We start from the raw sequence: 27172 nt of genomic DNA on the forward strand, positions 1-27172 counted from the left end.
ATCTTGTGAGCTCACCGCCCCATTAAGATGCAGGGCCAGGCTCTGCGCCAGCCCAGCCACATTCATTTGTGCGAATAAAGGTGGAGGAGGGGGTGGGGAGCAGGCTCTGGAGGGACGGGGAAATGGCGAGGAGAGGTTATTTACACCACCGTCCTGACCTTCTGGAGCAGTGCTGGCTCCGATAAATAACCCGCTCAGCGCCATTTCGGAGCGGGAGAGGGAGGTGCAGGAAGGGAGCCGGGGCTGCAGGCGAGCCCCCACGCAGGTGCGCGTCTCCGGGTTACTAATGGCTGAGGCGGGAGCAGGCAGCTGGCTTTGAGGGTGGTGGGGGGAGCACTCGGTTCCCTGGGACTCCCACTGAGAAAATACCATCCCCACCCCACCCCTGGCGCCAATTTCCAGGAGAGTGGACGGAGAGATGCCAAGGAGGCAAACAGCCCCGTAAATTAGGGTTGGGGGGGCAGAATGCTGGGGAGTCTCTGAGGTAGGAAGGAAGAAATATAAGATGGGGAGCAAGGGGGGGTGTTTAGAGGAATAGGAGCAGCTGCCAAAAAGAGAGGAAGAGGAACACAAACATCACACAAAGGCAGTTTGGAAAAAGAAATGTTTTATTCCTCTTTGCACAGAGCAGTATGTGAAGGTGGCTACCATCCTGACTCCACAGATCTCTTACACAGAAATGCCCCCTCACGGGTGCCCAGTTATCCGCCCATGCTCTTGGAGAACTGGCAGTTAGTCAGTGGGCCAGAACTCAAAGTCTCAGGAAGATTTCTTGAGATGCTCTTTGTGGGAAGTTTTGGGTCGGTGGAGAGATGAGACGACACAGTGGCTGTTCCTTCCTCTGTCTTCCTGGGGGAATCCAAATCCCCAAGGTTTTCTGAAGAAAGGTGCCTCTCTCAGTGACCGAGGGCGGGGAGGTGCCCAGACCTACTGCCTGGATGTGAGGCTGAGGCAGAGAGAGGACAGGGTTAAGCAGCAGACAGAGACTGTAGACCCAAGGCAGAGGAGTGAGATGCATGTGGGGGAGAAGGGGCTGAGAGCGCCCAGAGGCCCAAGTCATAAATCCCACCCTGTCCCTGTTCTGAGCAGAAACTCTCCTTCCAAGACTAGAATGGAGTTTTAGTTCAGGGACTGGCTTTGCTCCAGGGCACGGAGAGGACAAGCCAGGCGGAGATCCCACGGGTAGCGAAGGTGGAGAGTTAAGGTACTGGCCCAAGAAACAGACCCTCCCACAAGAGACACTCACAGACCACAGCAGTTTTGAAGTAACAAACCAGGATCGGGGTAAAAAAAAAAAAAACTCAGCTGTGTTTGAAATAAAGAATTTTATAGGCCCTCTCCAATAAAATGTAAATCACTGCTTCTTCCACGCTGTCCCCTGCCTATGAGTTGTTCCCAGTCTTTTTTCCCAAGGCTGGCGACCTGGGCAGTAAGAAATGGGAGAAAATACCAAGCCCAGCCAGGCTGCGGCACAGGCCTGATATGCCTCTCCCCACCCTCACTCATTCAATAGAAAAGAATTCCCTCTCCCTCCCTTTGCTGGACATACAGGCTGTTGGGATAAAGGCAAAGGGAGGAAAACACTCAGCACATTCTTTCTCCTGCTTTGAAGCGTAGCTGCAGCAAAGGGCACAGAAATGGAGAAAATACAGGGGAGCCTAATCCAGTGGAGAAAGAAAGAGGGTGCTGCTCCTGCCCATGTCCAAACCCACTGAGCCTGACTGACTCCAAGAACTGCCAAAAGGAGGGAGAAGGAACGGGAAGTGTATATGGGTTTGGGGTGGGAATGAGGAGGCAACAACAGATAGGATGGAGATTTAAGGATCCCTGTGATCCCCGAGATGACCCTGAGAGCATCATTTGGGGGACTGCATGACAAGTCACAGCCGACGTGGATTTTTCGAGGGGGTGAGGAGCCAGGAACAGTGGGGTCTTCACCGCAGGAGGGACCACTTGATCTGTTCTTTGGCTGACTGCAGCACCTGCAGGGACAAGGGCAGCACTGAGGGGCTTGCTGAGGGGCAGGCCGGGGGTAGGGATGGGGCTCTCCTTCCCCTCACCTGCCTTCCCTGTCCTTGGAAGATTGGCAAACAGAAAATCCCCAAGGGCGGAGGGATGGAAAGAAGCTCTCTAAGGCCCTAGAGGACTGTCAGTTTGGGAAATTCCAAAAAAATTCAAGTCCACTGGGGGGATGAAGAGAGAAGAGGTGTACCTGGGAGGGAAGAAAAAACTGGGGGTTACTGGACACATGTTAACAGGAGGGGGTCACCACATCCAGATGGACTTCTTGGCGGGAATTCAAGTGGGTAGAAAACAATCCCTCCCTGCACCCCCACCCCTGCCCCCATCAGGTAGACAATCTATCTGCAACGCAGCAAGATGGATCTGCAAAACCTGCATGCATATTCCAGAGTATGCGTTGCCAGCTTAGCCCTCATTTGAATAATAAGAGAAAGAGTGTGTGTGTGCATGCACACGGACCATCTGCTTAAGGCAAGCCTCTGCTGGGGAATAAATCACTGAAGGAGGCATCAGGCAGGGAGGGTTTGAAGGCTGCAGAGCAAGGCTGACAGCCACTGCTCACAGCAAAGTGGGACAGGAGTTGCGGTGGGTAGGGAGCACTGGGCTGTATGAGCCACGAGCCCCAGTTCTCGGGATTAAGTGGGAGCTAAAGAAGACATGTCTTCAGTCTCTAGTCTGCTGAGTTCAGGCCTGGTGGGCTGGGGTGGAATGCTATGCTAGCCTCTTTATTGACCCAGTCCCTCTGGAGAGGAGGAAAAAACAAAGTCATACCTGAGACACGGTCTGCTCCGTAAGGGGTACATCTTCTCCCTACGGCACAGAGAGACAAGCGTTCAGTGTGGAAAAAAGCTGGAGTAAGACCTGACTGAGGTTGGGCAGTGAGGAAGGAAGAGGTAGTCCTTTAAACTGAAGTGAAGGGCACATGCCCTAACCTTCTCAGTCCCTCCCAGGGACTAGTTAGTGCAGCTACAATTTTACCTGGCTAGCCACAATTTTACATGGCCAAAGGGACTGTGAGCAAAAAAAAAAAAAAAGGGTCATTTCATCCATCTTCTCTTTTAAGGCAGGAGGACTTCTTAAGATTTATTCCATTCCAGGTAATCAGCAGGTTATCTGATTCTCAACTTGGGGGTGGGAGACCTGATTCCCTAGTCAGAGAAGACCTTCCCTGAATATCAATATCGCTAGGGAGAGGATGAGGGGGAGCCCGGGGTAGTGTAATGGATCCCGCAAGGCCTGATGGGTAACGACAGCATGTTAATTTGAGAAATAAACTGCTGCAACAGCAGCCTGGGAAGGGAAGAAGGGAGTCGGTTGAGGGGTGGGGGGACCTTCTCTCTTGCCACACAGAGACATATGTTAAAGGAGAAGATTAAACTATGCAAATGGAGCCCACGGCAGTTAAGAGAGAAGATTTCCCATTACCCGGCAGTGTCAGCCTTCACTCTGTGGAGGTCAGAGCCGGGACATTCTGTGAGTGGGGAAGACTGGCTATGCTCAGGCCTCTCTGTAGCCCTGCAATTTGCTGGTGGGCACCCTCTGCACCTCGATGACTGAGGCTTTCTATGGTTAGCTCAGAAGCCTCTGGCACCGAAGAGCAGAGAGGTTCTGACAAATAAATCCTTCCCGATGGAGAGGTGCTGTCCTCAGCTTCCTAAGACTTTAAAAGACAGGCAAGACACTCCTCTGCCTCAGATGACTGGATTCACTCCCCCAGGAAGAAGCAGCCAACCTCAAATTCCTTTATCATTTTAGAACCATCAATATTCAAATTCCCTTTATTTCATCTTTGATTTTAAAAGTATGTATTAAATGTCCACTCTGTGCAGACTGTATGAGATGCTAGGTACCAGGTTAGGGGCAGAAACACCTTCCTTCTGCTTCCTGTCCTTGGATAAGGACAATTTGAAAGGGAAGGAGACAGTTACCTGTATTCTATCAGACCCAACCCTTTAGATCACTGAGGAGGTTTGGTCCTGGAGGATGAGTGGATGGGGGCTGTGGGGGACGGGCACAGTCCTACTTACCCTTAATGCCACCCGGTGTACCACTTGCTGGGGATCGCTCTCTAGGATCACCCTGAAGAGACACAGAAGAGACCACTGTTCACTCTGTCCTGAAGGACCAACTTCCTGTGGGGGAACTCTGGTCACTCAGCCCCCTTGCCTCAGGACAGGGGCAGCAGCCCCACCCCTCACCCCAGATCCAGGGAGGTCCAGGGAGAGAAGAGAACTCACCCGCCATCTACGATTTCGTCCACAGCCAAGAAGAGCCCCTCCATGTTCTCCAGCAGAGCTCGCTTTTCTACATTTTTCCTGAGTCCCCAAGAGAAGAGAAAACCCAGCTTGGGTGTGAAAGGAATCCTAGGACATGGTCTGAGTTGGGGGAGCTTCAGCTAGACCAATATATGTCTCCACTACGCACACAAAGAAGTGAATAAGAACTTTCTGGCTAATCCATCCTAACACCCTTCCTACACTTCTTTGCTGAATAAGGATCAGGAATGCCAGGAAAGAGATTCAAAATATACATACAGTCAATTTCTGCCTATTCGAGGGCTCATTTCCAGAGCTACGCTTTCTTTCCTATTTGCTATGATGCTGCTTACAACATTGCTCACAAACACTGACATCAGTGGGTGGAAAACAGGAAATACACAGAGCTAACACTCAATCTGGAGGTGGCGGGAGGTGAGGAGGGGCTGAGTGCAAACTCCACTTGCACTCAAGTTCTGACAAGCCTTCTAAGACTCTCTGCTCCACACTCCCCTCCCCCGGCCTCCTTCCCCAGCTCTGCGCAGGCCTTGAAAAGAAGCCCAACTAGGGGGCTGGGAACCGCCAGGGCCCAGCATCCACCAGCCTCAGATCCGGTGGTTGGTGCACATGGCCAGTCACATCCGTCAGTTTGACTCTTTCACTAGATCACTGAAATGAAGCCTATTCATTCACCTGGCTGAGAAATAAATCATCCCCTTCCTGAGGAAATCTGAGCCATTCACCCCGCTGATTTTGTGGGGCTGAGAGCGCCTGCTGTTCTGCTCCGTCTGGATGGATGTCTGTACTGGGCTCACTGGGGAGCCCTGGATGTTTTCAGGAAAAGTATCTTATATCTCTTCTATGGCCCATCTACGTGGGGAGCAGAGGACGGCGGGGAGGCAGATGGGGAGGAGAGGGTAAAAGGCACATTCTTCCTGTTCTACAGAAGGAACAACTAAGGGCCGCACATGAAAAATTAGGAGTGGTGCCTCCATTCCCGAGGTGTTGATGTCATATCCGGGACATTTCCCTATGCTTGCCCTTTCTCTATCTTGAATGTAAAGAATGAAGCCCAGGAGAACACTGTGAGGTGCTTGGAGCTCTGACAGCCACGGCAGGATGTGACAGCAGACACAGAGGCAAAGATTCTGCTCCCTCCCAATCTTTTTTCTCAGGAGAATTATTCCACAGGAGTAACACACTCCCCCATCCAGTCCTCCCCATCAGTGGAAATTACTCTGAAATAATAAGCCCAACTTCTCAAGGTAAATCAACTCCTTGCAGCCTCTGTTGAGCCCCCACAAATCCCTGGGCCTGAAGAATAGTGACTTTCTCTCCCAAACAGATGTCAAGAATGGCCTGCTCACCTCAGCATCTGGCTCAATGAGTCGAAGAGGCAGTTCAGAACAGTCATGAGCATCAGCTATTTGGAGACAGAAGAAGCAGAAGGATAAAGTTCAAGGCCCCAAAAGCTGCTACCTGAAAACAAAACCCTCTAACTCATTAAAGATCAAAAGACACAGGCTTTCACAAAAGACCAGCAGCATATGGTGGAAGTGAGAGCAAAACAGGAAGAAGACAAAAATAAACTCTGCTTCATGATCTCGTAATTTGAGGTCTCTCTGACCAGACTGTTCAAACAGAACTTTCCTGTCAGTCTTTTGCATGTATTTCCCAACTGTATATGTGTTACCCTATGTCTTAGAAAAATCATTAACCAAGCAATAGCTGAAGTCGGTTGTGCAGACAGCACAGACTTTGGAGTCAGAGAGATCTGGACTTAAATCCTCGCTGAACCATTTCTAGATGTGTGACCTGGGGAAAGTTATCAGGCTGAACCACATGAAACAGCCACTTCTGTAGTCCAACAGTGGTCAAATATAAGTAATTTCATACAGTTCCTCAAGGTTTAATCATCTATAAAATGAGGGCACTAGTGCCCAAAACTCATAGAAGTGCTACAAGGTTTAAATAACAATGCATTATACAAAGCACTTACAGCAATAAGAATTCAGTAAGAACTGGTTTTCTCAAACTGTGAGTTTTGCCTCAAATTACGTGGGGGCTTATTTTTACTTATCTACTCTCCTCAAAGTTGTGACCGGAGGTAAATAGTTCTTCCTACATATGAGAAGCAGGTTAGGGCTATACCCAGTCTTCAAAGAGCCACTCAGAATATATGGCTTCATATGACCCGGAATATTGCCTAGTTGGCCCAAACTCGGGCAGGTGTGGCTCATTCACAGGTGAACCCTGATCACAACTCAGAAATCCATCTTAAAAATCACTATGCAGGGAAGGTCACTGACACTGTATGTTAGTGTGTTATCAAAACATAGATGGTGTGTCCTATGTGGACATAGAGAGAAAGCTGGGAAAGCTTGCATTCCAGGTTGATTCAGTTGCTCTGCCATGTTAGTGAGGCTGGCACGGATCTCGGACAACTTCATCAGTCAGAAGCCAAAGGCACACGGCAGTCCTTGGGCCCAGAACCAGTCACAAGGGCCTGCCAGCAGTTCAGGAGGTGAGAGCAGAGATGGCAGAGTGTGGGGATTCTCACCTCGTTTTCATAGGAGCTGCCGATCACATAGAAATAGAGATCAATACTGCTTTTGTATACCACTGTCAGGCCTTCCAAGAGGGCAATTTCACCTGTGGGGATGGGTGGGGGGAACAAAGGTGCAAACAGTGGGCGGTCTGAGACTTGGAAGTAGAGTAGAGGGAGTTACCATGAATTAGTATTCGCTATGTGGGGCTGAGGGAAGGTGGGTCTTAATGACCCCCCCCAAAGACCGAAGTTGACCTGCTTTTTCTTTTCAGGTGATAGCAGAAGAAGGCAAGTATAAATGGGGGAGTCTAAGATCTTCTTCTCTAACTGCTCCCCACCCCTACTACCCTTATTTCCCTCCTTGTATATTGAGACAGGATACTAGTCGATCCTTCGGAGGTGAAAATGCAGAGCGGTCACCTTTACAGACTTCCATTTACCTGCCCTAATGGATGCGGTACAATAAGCAGAGCTGCAGTTAAATTTGTCAAGTGAGGCTCATAAATCCAGGGACTAGACAGGTAGCTAACAGCCAACCTTCTAGCACGGTATTCCCGTGTGAGGTACACTCACCTCCCCATTACATTTCTGAAGAGTTTATTATATGAGGGGAGGAGGAAAAAGAGAAAAAGGAGGCAGAGTCATTTTACCCTTTCTCCACAGTCCCATTGCTGCCCCCTTCCCGCTGTGGCCCCCCCGGGGAGCAGTGAAAGGAAAACGACCTACTGTCAGTCCGATGGGTCTTGTTGAAAATGTTCTTCTCAAAGGCCTTTTGCTCCTTGACACTGGGGTAGGTGTCGTCATAGTACTGGTCAGAGGGAAGGAGACGGGTTGGGCTGTTAGAGCTGGAAGCCCAGGATGAATAGTGACTGTTTTGCCCTGGGTCTTGGATTTCTCCCCTCTTCAAGGGATGGGGTGAAGAGAAATACTGACAGGAAGAAGGGAGAACCATAGAGGCAGGGAATGGGCAGTGAATAATCGGACAGAAAACAAATTTTTTAAGGACTCTGCTCTAAGCCACCCCACCTCATGGTTCCCAGGCTGGAAGGGCAAAAGGCCTAGAAGCCCTGTGAGGAGGCTCTGCCCCATCTGTACACCAGGGCAGCAGCCCTGAGGCCATCACCAGGCGCCACCCCAGGTCAGGGAGCACTACTAGAGAATACAAAAGGCACCAGCCCTCACTCACTGAGCAAAGCTGAGGAATTGGGAAGAGCTGTAAAACCCTCCTCCGGAGAAAGACAAGCTCTGCCTGTGCTCTCGGCTCTGTGGTATTTTAGCTTCCTTTCCAGCAAACTCAAAGGAGCGGGAGGCAAGCTAGCACACCACGGAGCCCACTCCCAAGCTCTCCCTGGCACGGGGGCGGAGATGCAGGCTGCTAAATCGCTCTGCTCTTTAGGGGCTAATCCGTCGCAGTCAGCTGAAGACCTATGACAGGTCTGGCATTTAGTAACTGGATAACTGTTTCAAAAGGTGTCCTGCATAGTTACATCCAATTACAGGGAGGAACAGCTGGTGAATTCTAAACTAATCTCTACCTGCTGATTGATTTATGCGATGCTTGCCCGGAGTTAATACACCAGGGACAGAAAAAATTTCTCTAGGAGGGGGAGAAAATGGAGGGAGAGGAGAGGGGTGTCCTTCCTCTTCTCTTTCAATGGATCCAAACTTAGAAACATCAGACCGGGAAAGTCAGGAAGTAGCAAGCTTGGTGGTGACTGTGGATGCAGGGCTGAAACCGTGGAACTGCACGAGAATTCCCTGGAAAAACTCAGGCAGGATGATGGGGTAGAAGGGAAAGGGACAGGGGTGATGGGCCTGGGCAGGCTGCTTCTTACATCCATACACTTCTTCGTTCAGAAACCAAGCTCCAAAGCTTTTCTCTCTTCTTATGTTGATGACAAAGTCTAAGGATGGGCAGGTAGGGAAGCAGGACAACTAACAGATAGGAGCAGTTTAGGTTTTATCTGGAGTAGTCACAGATGGAAGAATTCTCAAAATTATTTGTGGATGAATACGAGTGAATGGGGCTAGTCCCAAGATCCAAAACTCTGTCTTGTTTCTCAACTAATCTGAAAGGGAATCTCACCTTGGCAAAAAGTCGATCTCCATCATTGTCCAGAATCAGGATGGCTTTGACGGTATACAGGGAGGGTTCCTGAAGAGATATGAACACATCTTCAGTCCTGAAGGCTCTTGCCACCACTCACAAACCAGATACCTTCTCCTAATCCTACTGGAGCTGCAATGGGTTACAGAGATGCCTCTGTATGTCCCCTATCCCAACCTGGTTAGATTTTGACATTTCCCACTGATAATGACTGAGCGACAAATGAACTGAATTGAAGGAGGGGACATTTCAACAAAGGACCCAGAGCAGCGCCAGAGAAACAATTTCTATGAGCCAGACTCACAGACGGCTTAATCAAAGTAGGTCATGCTGTTATTTCCAAATATTATGCTATAGTTATTTTCCAAATTACTCTCCCTCCTCCCTGGTCTCCCATGCACAGGTGGGTATGGAATGTGACCAAATTAATAAGCACTGCACGAGGCTATAGGAAAACAGGGTTGAATGCCCTAGTGTACTTGGAAGTTGCTGCAGTGGCAATGCAGAGGCATAAAGCAAGCCTTCCCTAAACCACCCACTCACTGAGCAGAGGGGAAGGAGCAGGCATGAGCACATGTACACACTCACACACAGACACACCAGTTCTGAATGCAGCCCAGGGAGACATCCATCTTCTAAGACTTCTCCGAGGATCCCAACTCCTCTGCTATACCCTGACCAGCACCACTTAACTTGCCAAGACAAAAACCAATCTGAATTCGGGGTCGTTAAGAAGCAATAAGAAGAGGCTCCATCTAAGAAACACTGTGAAACCTGCAGATAAGGAGCAGGAGAGGAGTGGTCCTTCACCACCAAGAATCAACCTTTAAGGAAACTGGCCCTCATAAAGAAATCAGGGACTTCCCTGGTGGCCCAGTTGTTAAGACTTCATGCTTCCACTGTAGAGGGCATGGGTTTGTCCCAGGTTGGGAAACAGATTCTGCATGCCACACAGCACGGCCACAAAAAAAAAAAAGAAAAGAAAAAAATCAAGAATCTCAGCCTTAATGGTTACACTCAAACTCAAAGCATGTCACTTTGTAAAAGCTCTTCCACTTCTGCAACTTCCAGGGAACCAACTAACAGGAAAGGAAGAAGAAGGGAAGGGAGGCAGTGGTACATGTATGAAAGTGTTTGCAGGCTCATAGTCCTTGACTATCAATGTTACTTACCATGCATATCCTTCTCCTGTGCTATGAGACAAGGCTGATGCTTTGCTACCTCCATTTCCTGATCCTACTTAGGAAACCCACAGCTCTCACAGCGCCAAACATATTCTCTATTCTCCAAGCATACATTTAACAAAGACCCAAAGGTGAGGAGGAAAGAATCGCTGCCAAGGATCTGTAGCTTCTACCAAGGTAAACTATCCTATGAGGCTCCAGGAGGTTTATGATTCTAAGCAAAGAACAAACCTGAGCTCAAGGAGTTAAGGAGAGGAAAGGGAACCCAGTATTTTGAGAACAGAGTGATGAAGAATGTAAGCTTTCCCCACTTGGATTCTTGAGGACAGAAAATTTTGTTTCATTCTGATTACAAATGTCCAGAATAATACACATACTAAACTCTCAATATTTATTGAATGATTTTGAGAATAAATGAAGTTTGAGAGTAAGGTAAAAATTTATTGATGCAGTAAGCATCTAGGGGATTTCTCTTATAATTAGGCTTCCGCATACAGGTAGATTTTCTGGTGTGGCCCTTTTGGGTGACACTACTACCAACTCATCCTCCTCTGACGAACACTCCTTAGAAATGCCCATGCTATACACATTACTTTCTGGAATACTCTCTCAAACTAAGGGACTCTGTCTAGCAGAAGGAAGTCCTCTAGAGTCTCATCTAAAAGGTCACAAATACAACAGCTTTCCAACTCCTAATTCCCCACATGATCTTCCCATAAGCAGGCTCAATTCTGTAGCAACCTGGATCCTTGATTCACCAAAAGGGAGACACTCATGGGAATGAGTTTCCTTAATGAAGGAAAAGAAGTCCATCAGTAAGGGAATTCAGAAGACACCATTTTTCCCACAACCTCTTCCCTGGAACTCTTTGGCTCTGTTCAGGCTATCTGCAACCTTAGAGAACTTCCCAATGGCTTAAACGGGCATTGATCTGGCACAGGTAACTCATGCTTGCAGCCGCAGAGTCTGGCATCTCTAGAAAGAACGGGATCCCAAAGCAGAGGAAAAGAGTTAGGGCCACCAGCCAAGTCGGAGAGTCAGACAATCCTCTGTGGCCAACAGGGTAAGAGAGTGCCTAAAACAACTGGCAAAGAGAGGGACAGATTCCTGGGTCCTGCTCCCAGCTCTTCACTGGCTCCCTAGAAGACGCTATCAAGGAAACCCCCAAAATAGAAACATGGATCTTCCTGGGAAGGATAAAAGACAGGGCAAAGGCAGGGAAAGGAGAAGACCAGATGTGACTGTAAGTCTGAAAGGGGTAAGAAGGCTCTAGAGAAAAGGCTGGTCATTTCAAACTTCCAAAGGAATGGCCACTCTAAATAAAGCTGAGAACTTGGCCAGAGCTTCCATGCTGCTTTAGTTCTCCACTCAGCTACGGCCAGACCGGCAGCTTCTCCTTTACTTCTCCTGCCACCTCCTGACTACAGCTGGTTCCACTTCAGCCCGGGGCCTTTACCTCTCAGGAGTGTGTGTGTGTGTGTTGGGGGGGGGGGTTGGGGGGGTGGGTGGGCAGGGGAAGGCCTGAAGTTCCTCTCATATCATAAAACCAGCCTGTTTAAAGGGCCCAGAAGCCATTACTGATAATGTAATTTCATTTTAAGTTTTTTGCAAAGGGCAAGTTTATAAACAACTCCCAGCTACTGAGAAGCAGCATTCCTGGACAATGGACTAGGCCTGACCTTGTAACACATTAAATGCTGATTACTGAGAAAGACCCTACACGCTGAGGGCCATGTTCAAAGGATTTTTAAAGGCCTGTTCTTCCCTCCCACTCCCAAATGGGTAGCTGCTAGAAAGCTTTCGAGACAAAGTTCTGTGATGCACTGACTTTCAGAGAGCCACAGCCTGAGTGTATAACAGAACTTCACCTCAAATGCTAACGGTGACTGGAAATGATATACAGGCAGACTGGTCTGTGGGAGGTTGGGTGGCCCAGATTTTCATGTCCCTTTTTATTATCAAGAAAACTAGACTATACTCCTTAGGAGAGCTGAAACAACACTGAACAAGCAACGAGACTGCTACAAACAAGTCTCCGATCTCAATCAGAGGCTTCTGAAGCTTGGTGAAAAACATCAACATCTCCTAGGACTCCCTACCCCAGCACACAGAGTCATTCCTAGTGCTGCCCCCTGTGGGTCTTCAGATGACCTGCAGCTTCCTCAGGACTATAATTATTAGCAAAAACATTCAAAAGGCAGCGCTGGAGAAAGCTCTTATCTGTGTGTCTTGTAAGTCAAACTAGGAGAAATGGGCCCTGAAAAAGCATGGAATTAAGTCTGTTCACAATGTACAGTAACAGGATACTCTGGGATAAGATCGTGATATGCCACCAGAAGAGGACCAGCGTAGTGTTAGGAGCACACAGACAGGATATTTGGGGGTTATGACTATTTTATTTGATCTTTGATGGAGGTTGGGGGCGGGGAGAAGGGAGGGAGCCAAGAAGCCTTTGTGGAGTTAAGAGGATGCAATCTGATCCACAAAGCTGAAAGGACACAAATAAAAAATCTGGTTAACATTTCTAGAAAGTTCTTCATTCTCTACTTATAAAGAAATCTTTATGGCCATGCCAGAAAGTAGTGCCCTGGCTCGACAACAGGTCTCAATCAACTAGAAACAAGACGCTCTTTCCTTAAATCTATTTATAAAGTAAAACCAAGACTATAAAAAACTAGGAGAAATTTCTAGATACCACTCCAGCCCCACACGGCTGAGCAGGTATTTTGCTCCCTGATTCTGTGCCAGTTTCTAAAATGAAAAGCTCCCCCAGGATTGAAGGCTCCAGTTTGCCAGCCACAAGCCTAGGGACTTCAGATGAGAACCAGCTAAAGGTTTAGCCAGAGAAAAACAGTTTTCACATACTACCCAAGGGTTTACTTAGATTCAGATAACACAGCTCAGGAAAGAAGAGGAGCCACAGGTACCACAGAACATTCCCCAGCCGACGTGAGACCAACTGTTGGTTATTAAGAGGAAAGTGAACACAAGTGTCAGGAAGGAAGAACTGATGGCAGGAAGAGCCACCCGGAAAGACTCTTCTTATCTGACACAGAAACAAAACATAAAAGCACGGTCACTGGAAGTCTGCCACTATGAGAAAAAATGTCTCTAACTCCTAAAATCTTTTATTACAGTTTGCATCAGCCATTAACTCAAGTCCTACCTTTCTCTGGGAGTCAGCTTTCTCACTGGAGAAATGAGAGGCCTGAGCTAGACCAGTTAAGGTTCGTAACTTTTTTGAGTTACATTAGACCCCCTTCGATAAGCTGATGGAATCCATGGACCTTGTTACCAGGAAAACACACATTCACAAATTTTTATGATTTCAAGGAGTTCATAGACCTAGATTTAGAATTACATGAGATTCTCTCTGAAGACAAAAAGATGGTGTGGAGAGGGGAGAAAAAAAGGAGAAATGAGTGATACTTTTGTAAACCAACCCCTCGCCTCTGCCAGGCACGGAATAATGACTTCAATAAACATGTGTGTGGCCTTCATAAATAAATGATGGAGAAAACTAACACAGCCAGCAGGGGGAGCTAAGGTCAGCACCACACCCCTCCAGCTTTCAGTGAGTAAATCCAGCAGCTCTGAGACAGGCAGGACAAAGATGATCAGATCCCAAACTCTTCAGGAATGCAGTTTCAGGTCCTTTCTTAAAATTCTGAAAGCCCATCTGCCAGAGAATTCTTTGCACAGAGGTTACACAGTCCCTAATTCTTCAGCTATTCTGGAAATCAAGGAATTACAAAAATGAGAGTCACAGCAAGGAGTACTGCTGTGAAGAGATGAACTGAACAAGCAGATATCAGAACACTCCTCAGGTGTGAAATATCTGAACCCAGAGAGCAACATCAGAACTTCCTCCTTGCCCCGTTGGATAATCCAAGAGCCCTCATTTAAATATCACACAGCAAAGGGAAAAATCAAATGGGGCTAGATCTATTTTTGATGAGTCCTTGGTCATGATTTGTATCCTGATTGACTCCCCCCACCCATGTGCTCCTGAAAACAAAAAGCTATTCTCTCAAAGACTGAACTGACAGCTCTGTGTTCATATTTCAAGCTACTCGCTCCCCCAAATCAACCCTGAGACAGAATTGCTATCTTCTCCCCTAGTTTCAGTCTCCCTCTAAAAACTACACAAATAACAGAAAAGAAGCTAGAGAAAATCGGTAGACAGAGCTATCCAGGCCAAATGGCTGTGGATGGGGATACCTACCTTAATAGTGGGAAAATTCAAAAGCCAAATAAGGGGACCCAGGTTTCATCTGCAGCGTGTAAGACTGAGATTACACAACAGGAAAGACTTCCTGAAGAGATGGGGGTGGTCAAACATCAGAAGAGGTGACAGGCTTGGGAGTCTAAGAACAGAACTCTAATAATCTGATCTGAGAGAAAGCATAAACTGTGCAGAATCAGCAGAGGGAGATGTAAGAGCCTCTGGCCAGTACAGATATCTCATCATGTGCATGGACTCAACCTCCCAATCCATCTTCATCAAAGCTGTCCATGGGCACGCTGCCTTCCATCTTCCTAATTACTCCAGCATAAGTGGGTAGGTAGGCACTGACTCTTTATCCCTGTTCTATCCTTTATTTGCTTCTCAGTTTTCTTGTCAGTATCCTGACTCTAACCAAGTCACGTTGATGGAGTAAAGCAAAAAAAACAGTAGCAAGTATCTAGCTGAAAAAGAGACCCTAAATCTGCCACTAGGCTCCCTCAAATATCTGGATAATTGCATTCATCCTCCCAAGGAAGACCTGGCTTCTCAGGGGTCTGGCTTTCTTCACATGGAGGCCCCCTCCTCCTCCTTTGACCATGTGACAGCTCCCCTAGACCTCTGATATAATTTATACCTTGCCAGGGACCAACTCTTTCCCACCACTGTGAAGGAGAGGGAAAAAATATATATAAATACGTCGGAAATCTATAACGAGGTCTTCTTGGAGGGCAAGACATGGGGAGAGTTAGAAGCAGCGTCAATTGCTCTTTGGGGGTTTTAGTTCAAGCCGAGGTCTGCTTCCAGCAATCAACCATTAAAACAAGCCGGCCAGAGTAACAGCACAGTTTATTCTGATCATTTAATTTGAAGTGTCAATAAATTAAACTTCAATCAATTAAACTAGGTGTGCAATAACCCAGATGGACACCCCGACACCAACATAATCACAATAAAAATTTTTATGGCTGCCAGGGACCTTACCGGGGGCAGTGCTGGCACTGCTCACGCCCTAGCTGAGAAATATATCTCCACAGTGCAGGAATGAGGAGATTGCTTCTCCTAACGAAATGGACCGGCCAGGCACCAGCAAGGACGCAGCTGGGAGAGGGGCACAGGGGACTGCCAGGAATGAGATGGGAGTGCTTTGGGGGCTTAATGTAATTGATACCTTTGCCCAGAGCAGAGGGAGGGGGCATTTAGGCCAAGAACCTCTACTGTTAGTGCCAAAAGAATTTAACAAAAGCCCCATTAAGATGATTCAGGAAGCGAAGGCCACAGAGCAATATCAGCCTTTAAAAGTCATTGATGTATTCTCCACAGTTTCGTCCTCCAATATATACGCATACTCCTGTGTGCACTCTGGATTCCCTGATTACTGAATAAGGCTTAGAATTCAGGATCTGGTCATTGTTTTAGGACAGAAATTAACAAACGGGAGAGAAAGAATAGAATTAAGAAGTCTAGTCCATAAAGCACTGGAAAAGCTCTCAGAAAGTGAATCCAGAGAGGATTAAGAAAAATGAAACCTATGAGGAAGATTTAGAGATCTGCACTGCTAGAGTAATTCAGTTTTAAGGAAAAAAGGGTAAAAGAGGGAAGGAGGAAGGGGATACGTCATTATCTTTAAGATTCCGGAGGTTATTAATGGAGAATGGTGACCTGCAGAGATCCCTCTCCATTCACAAGACCAGCAGAAAACAGCAAGAAAGAGGAAGCTGTGTCAAGCCCAGGAGCATTAATATCAAGCATTAGGAATGGAAGGAGGTGAAAGGGTCTCTTTCCTTAGAAAAGAACCTGAGAAAGACAAATCTGATTGAAAGGTAGGAATGGACTACTTAATTCAAGAAAGAAACATGACCCATTGTAAAGTACATAAATGAAGGGAACCTATTAGCATCACCGACTCAATGGATCTGCTGTTGTTGCTGTTCATCCCTCAGTCATCTGCAACTCTTTGCAGTCCCATGGACGGCAGCATGCCAGACTTGTGTGTCCTTCACTATCTCCCAGAGTTTGCTCAAACTCATGTCTATTGAGTTAGTAATGCCATCCAACCATCTCACCTACTGTCGTCCCCTTCTCCTCCTGCCTTCAATTGTTCCCAGCATCAGGATCTTTCCAATGAGTTGGCTCTTCATATCAGGTGGCCAAAGTACTGGAGCTTCAGCTTCAGCATCAGTCCTTTCAGTGAATATTCAGGGTTGATTTCTTTTAGGATTGTCTGGTTTAATCTCCTTGCTGTCCAAGGGACTCTCAAGAGTCTTCTCCAGCACCACAGTTCAAAGGCATCAATTCTTTGGCACTCAGCGTTTTTTACTGTCCAGCTCTCACATCTGTACGTGACTACTGGAGAAACCACAGCTTTGACTATATAGACCTATGTCGGCAAAGTAATGTCTCTGCTTTTTAATACACTATCTAGGGTTTTCATAGCTTTTCTTCCAAGGGGTAAGCTTCTTTTAATTTCATGGCTGCAGTCACCATCTGCAGTGATTTTGGAGCCCAAGAAAATAAAGTATGTCACTGTTTCCATTGGTTCCCCATCTATCTGCCATGAAGTGATGGGACTAGATGCCATGACCTTCGTTTTTTGAATGTTGAATTTTAAGTCAATGGACCTGAGTTTGAGCGAACTCCAGGAGACAGAGAAGGACAGTGAAGCCTGGTGTGCTGCAGTCCAAGGAGTCACAGAGAGCTGGACACAACTTAGCAACTGAACAACAAGAATTGGTATTTAGAAATTGCCATAATCAGATCAAATTTCAAATGATGGTTCTTTTTGACACCTCTCCCCACCTTACTTTCCCTTCTCCTCAGTATCCTATGGCCATGTGTCTTGTAAAGGTGAGGACTGAATATACTTTGATCAGATTTTCCCAGAGGGCCAGTCAAACCAGGAAACAGATACGTGAGAGGAAGAAGCCTAAAAGAACTTTAGAAGAGGTCTGCCTTCTCTAAGAAGTGGTTTGTTAAATACTGCTAGCTCAAACGGTAAAGAATCTGCCTGTGATGCAAGAGACCTAGGTTCAATCCTTGGGTCAGGAAGATCCCCTGGAGAAGGGCATGGGAACCCACTCCAGTATTCTTGCCGGGTGAATTCCATGGACAGAGGAGCCTGACAGGATAGTCCATGGGGTCACAAAGGGTCAGACACAACTGAGTGACTTAATACTTTCACTTTCATCCAGATACAATCAACACTTTTAGCTCAACAGGAAGCTCAGGTAAAAGTCCAGGGAACTCCTTATACTTTTCACAATGAAGACAGTGACCCAAGAATTAGAAGATGCCTCTGAGCAGACAGAAAAGGGGATGAGATAAAAAGGAACAGTGAGAAAGCGTGATTCTGAATCAGATGGAGCTATATTTTGTGGATCAGAATGTGAGGGCAGTGAGAAGAGAAAAATTTAGGGAATACCACCTGATTCTCAACCAGGGTTCCACATCTGAAACACTGAATACTGAAAATTATTTGATACTATTTTGTTACTCCTCCCAAAGATAGTATAAAACCAGTGACACTGTGTATACAAAGAAGTTGATTCATTACACACAATGATGTTTTAGGGCATTAGGGCTTAATTTTCCCCTGGAACTCCAGTTGAGAAGGGCTGGAATGGTGAGAAAGATACATAAGTTCTTAACTGGGGGCCCAAAATATATTGAAAATAGTAAAGAACACATACATACAAAAATATTGGGAAGCACAGACAAAGAGGAAGGAAATTACTAATATTCTAAGAATTCTGGTGACCAATGTAAAGAACTTGTATTGGTACTTTGTTGGTATTTTGATTGTTGGTACTTTGTACCTAACTAAAGTTTTATATAACTGATAGTTGAATGTGCAATTTGGCATAGTGAAGAAGTGGAAAGCCCACGATAATATGAGAGAGATACTTGGTCTGGGAGGATTAGGAGTCAAAAACTAACCCTCGTTTTGATTGTGCTTACTTGAGGAAGCCCTTTTCCCTTAATCTTCGTTTCCCCTTACACATCACATAGGTTCCTCAGGACAAAGAATCAGTAAGGTTTCTAAAGCAAACTTCAGGGATACCTGATCAGGTCAGCAAGGATCTGTGAATGAACCATCTTAGGTGAAGATTAAAATGGATATAAGGAAGAAGCAGGTCTAAATAAACTTCACCAAGGAAGCAAAGATAAGAACTGAAGTAAGAGAGAATGTGAGAGGGAGAGAGACTTTGACAATAACTCAGGTCACCTCCACACACAGATCCCTTGTTAAAAGGGCTCCTGGAGTATCATCTTCCTCACTCCTTTACCTATAGGCAGGTTCCCTTCTAAATAGAACTAAGGGGCAGTCTAAAATTTTCTTAAAACTTTCAAAGAAACCAATTCCCTAGAATTCATCTCAGTCTGTTAACTAGTTAAGAACATTGGTTAACTGGCTAGTACAGAAGATATCTTTAATAAGATTTTAAAGCTTTCTACCTAGACTTAAACAAACCATTTTTTTTGAAGGAACTAGCAGAAAGTGAAGATTGGAGAGGGAAATGGCAGCCCACTCTAGTGTTCTTGCCTGGAGAATCCCAGGGACGGGGGAGCCTGGTGGGCTTCTGTCTATGGGGTCACACAGAGTCGGACACGACTGAAGTGACTTAGCAGCAGCAGAAAGTGAAGAGGAACTAAAAAGCCTCTTGATGAAAGTGAAAGAGGAGAGTGAAAATGCTGGCTTAAAGCTCAACATTCAGAAAACTAAGATCATGGCATCTGGTCCCATCACTTCATGGGAAATAGATGGGGAAACAGCGGAAACAGTGTCAGACTTTATTTTTTTGAGCTCCAAAATCATTGCAGATGGTGATTGCAGTCATGAAATTAAAAGATGCTTACTACTTGGAAGGAAAGTTACGACCAACTTAGATAGCACAATAAAAAGCAGAGACATTACTTTGCCAACAAAGGTCTGTCTAGTCAAGGCTATGGTTTTTCCCGTGGTCATGTATACATATGAGAGTTGGACTATGAAGAAAGCTGAGCACCCAAGAATTGATGCTTTTGAACTGTGGTGTTGGAGAAGACTCTTGAGAGTCCCTTGGACTGCAAGGAGATCCAACCAGTCCATCCTAAAGGAGATCAGTCCTGGGTGTTTACTGGAAGGACTGATGCTGAAGCTGAAACTCCAAAACTTTGGCCACCTCATGCGACGAGTTGACTCACTGGAAAAGACCCTGATGCTTGGAGGGATTGGGGGCAGGAGGAGAAGGGGATGACAGAGGATGAGATGGCTGGATGGTATCACCAACTCGATGGACATGAGTTTGGGTAAACTCCGGGAGTTGGTGATGGACAGGGATGCCAGGTGTGCTGCGATTCATGGGGTCACAAAGAGTTGGACACGACTGAGTGACTGAACTGAACTGAATCCCTATATTTGCCATTTTGAAAGAGGGATATTGAAACCTGTTATTCTCTTTAACCTGATGAGGATTTGGAGGTGTACATGTGAAGAGCTGAAGGGGGCGAAAAAGGCAAAAAAGGAACCTAGAGTTCAGTTCAATTAAGGAAGAAGCTGGGAATTAAATTCCTATACATTACACATACATATATATGTTAACAACCCCACGTTTGAAAGGGGGGGGACACTTTTGAGAGAAATGTTCAGTTCTAGAGAAGAGGTACTAGTATTTTATTTTTTTTTTTTAACAAGGAAAAAGGATTGTATGGACAGGGGAGGTAACACACCGCATTAGTCACCAAAATTCTTACATAACCAGAGAAAAGTTGGCATTCCAGATCCTACAATAAGAATTCCCAAAATTTAAATGAACCGGGAAAAGGAGAACAGAATAAGAAGTCTGAAAAAACATTCCACAATCCAACACTAACTCTTATCAGGTATTCCAGAACTCTAATGGAATACTGATTCCTTATGATGACAAAATCTACATAGTAGGAAATCGAAGAAGAAAATAGTTTTTTTAAGGTCTACGACAGGTAATTATCAACGGAGAGTTACACTGTGACAACTTGTTTGTGATGACAAACACCTGCACTCTACTCTTACAATTTGAGGCGAGTGTGGAGATTTGGGGGAACTCAAATCACAGTATCATCACAATGCGCATCATTAGAATCTGAAGGACCCCAGTCCAGTACGTTTATGATCCTATGCGTCCTAAGGACTCAACGTGCTCCCTTCAACTTTCCACCAACTCTGCCCTATCCCCGGCAGAGCTTCCTACACTAAACCGAGGCTTCAGGTCCGGCACTAGGCCACAGGCTTATCCCAGGGACCTGCAAAACGTTCGGACCCTGAGGATTACTCGGAACTCCCCTTTCTACCCCCTCCCACTCAGGCTGAACCCCGATTCCCGGGCCCCCTGGACACTGCAGCATCTCGGCTGCCCCTCCAGCTCCTACCAAAATCAGCGCCTCCATCTTGCCCCGCAGCTGGTGCCGACGTGGAGCCACAGAGGCAACGCCGCCTCTGATTGGCCCTACGTCCTCATTAGATCCCGCCTAGGATGAAGGTTATTGGACACCCAAATGTCATCTATTATTTTATTGGCCAATCAGTGTACTAGTTTGCTTAGCGGAAGCAAGGTGTCCAGCCAGAAGGCGCAGGTATTTGATTGTCAGTTTAAACATTCAATAAAACGACAAAACCTCACGACTGAATGGAACGGGAAGGTCGAGGGGCGGGGTTGTTTCCATGGGGAACAGAGGAAGCGATTATTAATTTTCAATTGGCCTGGCGGAAGGCACGTGATATCGTCGGCGGGATTTAGTCACTTTAATTCGCACTCCCTTTAGGGGGCGCTGTGTCTCTTTGGCCCTTAACACTGGCAGGTCTTGATGTAATCCTACCGGAATCTTCATTCCGGAGCCTCCATTGGGTCCCCGATGTCCACGGTTGCTTTGGCAAGCACTACTAGCTCTTCCTTCAGATTCGCTCAGATCACTTCAGCATACACAAAGTCTGCACAGTCATAAAGTAAAGCCACAAGATGACCAGCGTGTTACTTTGATAAAAGAAGGCCGCTAGAGGTTGATTGCTAACAGTAACAATCTACCCTAGGTGGAGTCCCAGACTTTGATCCAGGGAAGGACAAGAAACTAGTGAGTTTTCTAAAAGCAAATTTTCTTTGGCGCGCCGTGAAACGGGATTTGAGAGCTTTGGATACTGAGGGACACAGGGATAAAGGGTCCAGGATAAGGAACGATATAGGGAACAGGGTATGCGGTTTTCCAGTAGGGACAAACCATTGCAAAATGAGAAAAGAGAAGTTTACTGAATGCAGAGATTTCACAATACGGAGGGATTTTGGTGAAGTTTAGCTTTCCTCACCCTTCAATTTCTTGGTCCCTGACGCTTCTTAGGTCAGGGACACCTTTATTTGCCTTATATGTGTGTTAGTCACTGCTGCTGCTGCTGCTAAGTCACTTCAGTCGTGTCCGACTCTGTGTGACCCCATAGACGGAAGCCCACCAGGCTCCCCCATCCCTGGGATTCTCCAGGCAAGAACACTGGAGTGGGTTGCCATTTCCTTCTCCAATGTGTGACAGTGAAAAGTGAAAGTGAAGTCGCTCAGTCGTGTCCGACCCTTAGCGACCCCACGGACTGCAGCCTACCAGGCTCCTCCATCCATGGGATTTTCTAGGCAAGAGTACTGGAGTGGCTTGCCATTGCCTTCTCCGGTGTTAGTCACTAGTTGAGTCCAACTCTTTGCAACCCCATGGACTGTAGCCCACCAGGCTCCTTTGTCCATGGAATTCTCCAGGCAACAATTTTGGAGCGAGCAGCCATTCCCTTCTCTGAGGAATCTTTCTGGCCCAGGGATGGAACCTGGCTTTCCTGCATTGCACACGAATTCTTTACCATCTGAGCCATCAGGGAAGTCCTTATTGCCTTATATTGTCCCTCAAAGGTTTTGTTTGTTTTTTTTTTTAATTCCATCTCTAACATTTATGTCTTTAGTAGCTCTCCAAAAAGAGTATCCAAACCCAGGAGTTTTTCTAAAAAGTTCAGAGCAGAATCAGAGTGCCTAAGAGAAAGATCATGGCATCTGGTCCCATCACTTCATGGGAAATAGATGGAAAAACAGTGGAAACAGTGTCAGACTTTATTTTGGGGGGCTCCAAAATCACTGCAGATGCTGATTGCAGCCATGAAATTAAAAAACGCTTACTCCTTGGAAGGAAAGTTATGACCAACCTTGATAATATATTAAAAAGCAGAGACATTACTTTGCCAACAAAGGTCCGTCTAGTCAAGGCTATGGTTTTTCCCGTGGTCATGTATGGATGTGAGAGTTGGACTGTGAAGAAAGCTGATCGCCAAAGAATTGATGCTTTTGAACTGTGGTGTTGGAGAAGACTCTTGAGAGTCCCTTGTGCTGCAAGGAGATGCAACCAGTCCATTCTAAAGGAGATCAATCCTGGGTGTTCATTGGAAGGACTGATGCTAAAGCTGAAACTGCCATACTTTGGCCACCTCATGCGATGAGTTGACTCACTGGAAAAGACTCTGATGCTGGGAAAGGTTGGGGGAGGGAGGAGAAGGGGACGACCGAGAATGAAATGGCTGGATGGCATCACCGACTCTGTGGACATGAGTTTGAGTGAATTCTGGGAGTTGGTGATGGACAGGGAGGCCTGGCGTGCTGTGATTCATGGGGTCGCAGAGAGTCGGACACGACTGAGCAACTGAACTGAACTGAACTGAAGAGAAAAGTATAGAGCAATACGAAACAAACTACAGAGCTAACATAAGGAAGGTGTATGATTTTCTGGTAATGTCCCAGGTGACAAGCCCCAAATCTGGGAGAAGCAAAGGTTTAGCCTTTATCTGTTCCTGTGTGGAGTCATTCTAACATTTAGCACTGTGCCTGGAATCACAAGATAGTCTTTGGCTTGGCAGTTTAATGATATTACTAACATTTACTGACCAGTTACTATGTGCCAGGCACATCTACATCTTTACGTTATTTAATATATTTTTTAAAAAGTTATAAAGTAGATGGTTACTACTCCCATTTTACAGATGAGAAAAGTGGAGCTCAGAGCAGTTAAGTAATTTACTTAAGGCCATACAACTATTAATTGGTAGCCATACATTTGATCAGGGGCTTCCCTGATGGCTCAGTGATACAAAATCTACCTGCAAAAAAAAAAAAAAAAATCTGCCTGCAATGCAGGAGTAATGCATTCAATCCTTAGTTAGGAAGATCCCCTGGAGAAGGAAATGGCAACCTACTCCAGAATTCTTGCCTGGGACATCCCATGGACAGAGGAGCCTGTTGGGCTACAGTCCATGGGATCACAAAGAGATGGACACAAATGAGTGACTAAACAACAGTACATTTGAGCACAGGGGGTCTGGTTCTAAAACCATGTTCTTACCCATGAGCCGCTCCTCTGACCTGTGATACAGCCTTTCTTGTAGCCTCAGTTCAGTTCAGTTCAGTTGTTCAGTTGTGTCCGACTCTTTGCGACCCCATGAATCACAGCACGCCAGGCTTCCCTGACTATCACCAACTCCCGGAGTTCACTCAAACTCATGTCCATTGAGTTGGTGATGCCATCCATCCATCTCATTCTCTGTCGTCCCCGTCTCCTCCCGCCCCCAATCCCTCCCAGCATCAGAGTCTTTTCCAGTGAGTCAACTCGTCGCATGAGGTGGCCAAAGTATGGCAGTTTCAGTTTTAGCATCAGTCCTTCCAATGAACACCCAGGACTGATCTCCTCTAGAATGGACTGGTTGGATCTCCTTGCAGTCCAAGGGACTCTCAAGAGTCTTCTCCAGCACCACAGTTCAAAAGCATCAATTCTTCGGCGATCAGCTTTCTTCACAGTCCAACTCTCACATCCATACATGACCACGGGAAAAACCATAGCCTTGACTAGACGGACCTTTATTGGCAAAGTAATGTCTCTGCTTTTTAATATGCTGTCTAGGTCATAACTTTCCTTCCAAGGAGTAAGCATTTTTTAATTTCATGGCTGCAATCAGCATCTGCAGTGATTTTGGAGCCCCAAAAAATAAAGTCTGACACTGCTTCCACTGTTTCCCCATCTAGTTCCCATTAAGTGATGGGACCAGATGCCATGATCTTTGTTTTCTGAATGTTGAGCTTCAAGCCAACCTTTTCACTCTCCTCTTTCAATTTCATCAAGAGGCTTTTTAGTTCCTCTTCACTTTCTGCCATAAGGGTCGTGTCATCTGCATATCTGAGGTTATTGATGTTTCTCCCAGCAGTCTTGATTCCAGCTTGTGCTTCTTCCAGCCCAGCGTTCCTCATGATGTACTCTACATATAAGTTAAATAAGCAAGGTGACAATATACAGCCTTGACATACTCCTTTTCCTATTTGGAACCAGTCTGTTGTTCCACGTCCAGTTCTAACTGTTGCTTCCTGACCTGCATACAGGTTTCTCAAGAGGCAGGTCAGGTGGTCTGGTATTCCCATCTCTTTCAGAATTTTCCACAGTTTATTGTGATCCACACAGTCAAAAGCTTTGGCATAGTCAATGAAGCAGAAATATAGGTTTTTCTGGAACTCTCTTGCTTTCTCCATGATCCAGCGGATGTTGGCAATTTGATCTCTGGTGCCTCTGCCTTTTCTAAAACCAGCTTGAACATCTGGAAGTTCACAGTTCACATATTGCTGAAGCCTGGCTTGGAGAATTTTGAGCATGACTTTACTAGCATGTGAGATGAGTGCAATTATGCGGTAGTTTGAGCATTCTTTGGGATTGGGATGAAGACTGACCTTTTCCAGTCCTGTGGCCACTGCTGAGTTTTCCAAATTTGCTGGCATATCGAGTGCAGCACTTTCACAGCATCATCTTTCAGGATTTGAAATAGCTCAGTTGGAATTCCATCACCTCCACTACCTTTGTTCGTAGTGATGCTCTCTAAGGCCCACTTTCTTGTAGCCTAGTCCTACCTAAAGTAGCCTATACCAGTGCCAGATGTTCTCTAGGGACCAAGAGGAAAAATATGTGATGTGGTTGGTTTGTGGGAGGTGACTGACTCCTCTTTCTTTGTGGAGTAACTGACAAATTTTAACAGTTAGACATTGTTGCAGAAAATGACTGATTCTTAGCTCTCCAGCCTCCAGAGTAACTGTGCTGTGGAGGGAAGACACCTGGCTGGATGCGCATCATTAGTTGTTGTCAGTGACTTTGTCTTAATAAAGTACTTTTGTATCATCTCTGGACTATAGCTGCCACTTTGGAAAATGGGGAGGCTCAGACCAGAGCTTTTTAGGGTCCGACATAGCGTTAAAGTTCTATGGTCATAGAACTTTGTGGTCATTGCTTTTCCTGCTTCCTCTCCTCTTCACCTGGAAAACCTTTAAGAACTTAACAAATGGAAAATGCATGTTGCCCGCCCCTACACTCTCTATATATACGCATATAAAATCATGTATATTACAAACAGTTACAAACAGTTTATTTAAATTATGTGGAGGAAACGACTGGAAGCAAATACACCAAAATGTAACCAGTGGCTGTTTTGAAGTGCTGGGACTTTTTTCAATGTTTCCATGTTTTCCAGAGACAGGCTGTAGTTAAGACTCTGGGCTCCCAATGCAGGGGACCCGAATTCTATCCCTGGTCAGGGAACTAAATCCCATATGCAGCAACTAAGAGTTTACATGCCAAAGCTAAGATGTGGCACAGCCAAATTAATTAGTTAGTTAATTAAAATATTGGGGGTGGGGAGACTCCACTGCAAGGAGCCAGGGTGCCATCCCTAGTCAGAGAACTACGATCCCCTAAGTCGAGTGGTGTGGTCAAAAAAAGAAAAGTTTCCATATTTTCTAGGTGTCCTACAATGTGTGGGTGCTATTTTAAAAGGAAAAAAGAGAGCTATTTTATGTTTCTAAAGGGAAAAATCAACATCCTCTCCCCACATAGCCTTGCATGATATCCCTAGGTGAAGTTGGACACTTCCTCCTTGCCGCCATCATTGACTCTGGTCATAGTAATATTGTAATGCGTGTGTGTGTGTGTGTGTGTGTGTTAGTCAGTGAGTCCAACTCTTTGAGCCTGCCAGGCCCCTTTGCGCATGGAATGAATTCTCTAGTCAAGAATAACTGGAGTGGGTTGACATCCCCTTCTTCAGGGGATTGTCCTGACCCAGGGATTGAACCTCGGTCTTTGGCATTGCAGGCAGATTCTTTACTGTTTGTGCCACCAGGGAAGCCCCCATGTTGTAATACATCAATGTTACTCACCAGACTTGCCATCTGAGGCAGTGGTTTGTCCCATTCATTTTGTTTCCTTAGCATCTAGTCTTCAAGTGGTAAATATTCAGTGTTTACCGAATAGAATGAATATTTGTGAAAATGCAAAATACAATGTTGAATGAGCAAGGTCAAAAGGGAGTTTACGATTAAATGTTGCTGGAAGAAGCACAACCTGGAATCAAGATTGCCAGGAAAAATATCAATAACCTGAGATACGCAGATGACACCACCCTTATTGCAGAAATCAAAGAAAAACTAAAGAGCCTCTTGATGAAAGTGAAAGAAGAGAGTGAAAAAGTTGGCTTAAAGCTCAACATTCCGAAAACTAAGATCATGGCATCTGATCCCATCACTTCATGGCAAATAGATGGGGAAACAATGGAAACAGTGACTGACTTTATATTTTTAGGCTCCAAAATCACTGCAGATGGTAACTGCAGCCATGAAATTAAAAGATGCTTACTCCTTGGAAGGAAAGCTATGACCAACCTAGACAGCATATTAAAAAGCAGAGACACTACTTTGCCAACAAAGGTCCGTTTAGTCAAGGCTATGGTTTTTCTAGTAGTCATGTATGGATGTAAGAGTTGGACTATAGAGAAAGCTT

General features: G+C 46.0%; 1 protein-coding gene across 7 annotated transcripts; it reads right to left on the reverse strand.

Moving 5' to 3' along the window:
* Positions 1 to 587: 587 nt before the first annotated feature.
* COPZ1 (coat protein complex I subunit zeta 1) lies at positions 588 to 20798 on the reverse strand. 7 transcript variants are annotated; one of them, XM_055395448.2, is made up of 9 exons: positions 20729 to 20798; positions 8912 to 8980; positions 7552 to 7633; positions 6838 to 6929; positions 5645 to 5700; positions 4260 to 4337; positions 4050 to 4101; positions 2794 to 2832; positions 1796 to 1982 (listed from the first exon to the last, which is right to left on the reverse strand). In XM_055395448.2, exons 1-9 carry the CDS (start codon positions 20744 to 20746, stop codon positions 1935 to 1937), a joined length of 534 nt encoding a protein of 177 aa, XP_055251423.1. In that variant the 5' UTR covers positions 20747 to 20798; the 3' UTR covers positions 1796 to 1934. The 7 variants fall into 7 exon arrangements, with proteins under 7 accessions (XP_088693002.1, XP_088693001.1, XP_055251423.1 ...); XM_055395446.2 differs by having other exon boundaries at positions 7552 to 7753; positions 20729 to 20761; XM_088836877.1 differs by lacking the exon at positions 1796 to 1982 and adding an exon at positions 1989 to 2212 and having other exon boundaries at positions 7552 to 7753; positions 20729 to 20789.
* Positions 20799 to 27172: the final 6374 nt, after the last annotated feature.

Source organism: Moschus berezovskii, chromosome 6, assembly GCF_049115385.1.
Source record: "Moschus berezovskii isolate FMDL1 chromosome 6, NW_MosBer_1.0, whole genome shotgun sequence".
NCBI classification, from domain to species: domain Eukaryota; kingdom Metazoa; phylum Chordata; class Mammalia; order Artiodactyla; family Moschidae; genus Moschus; species Moschus berezovskii.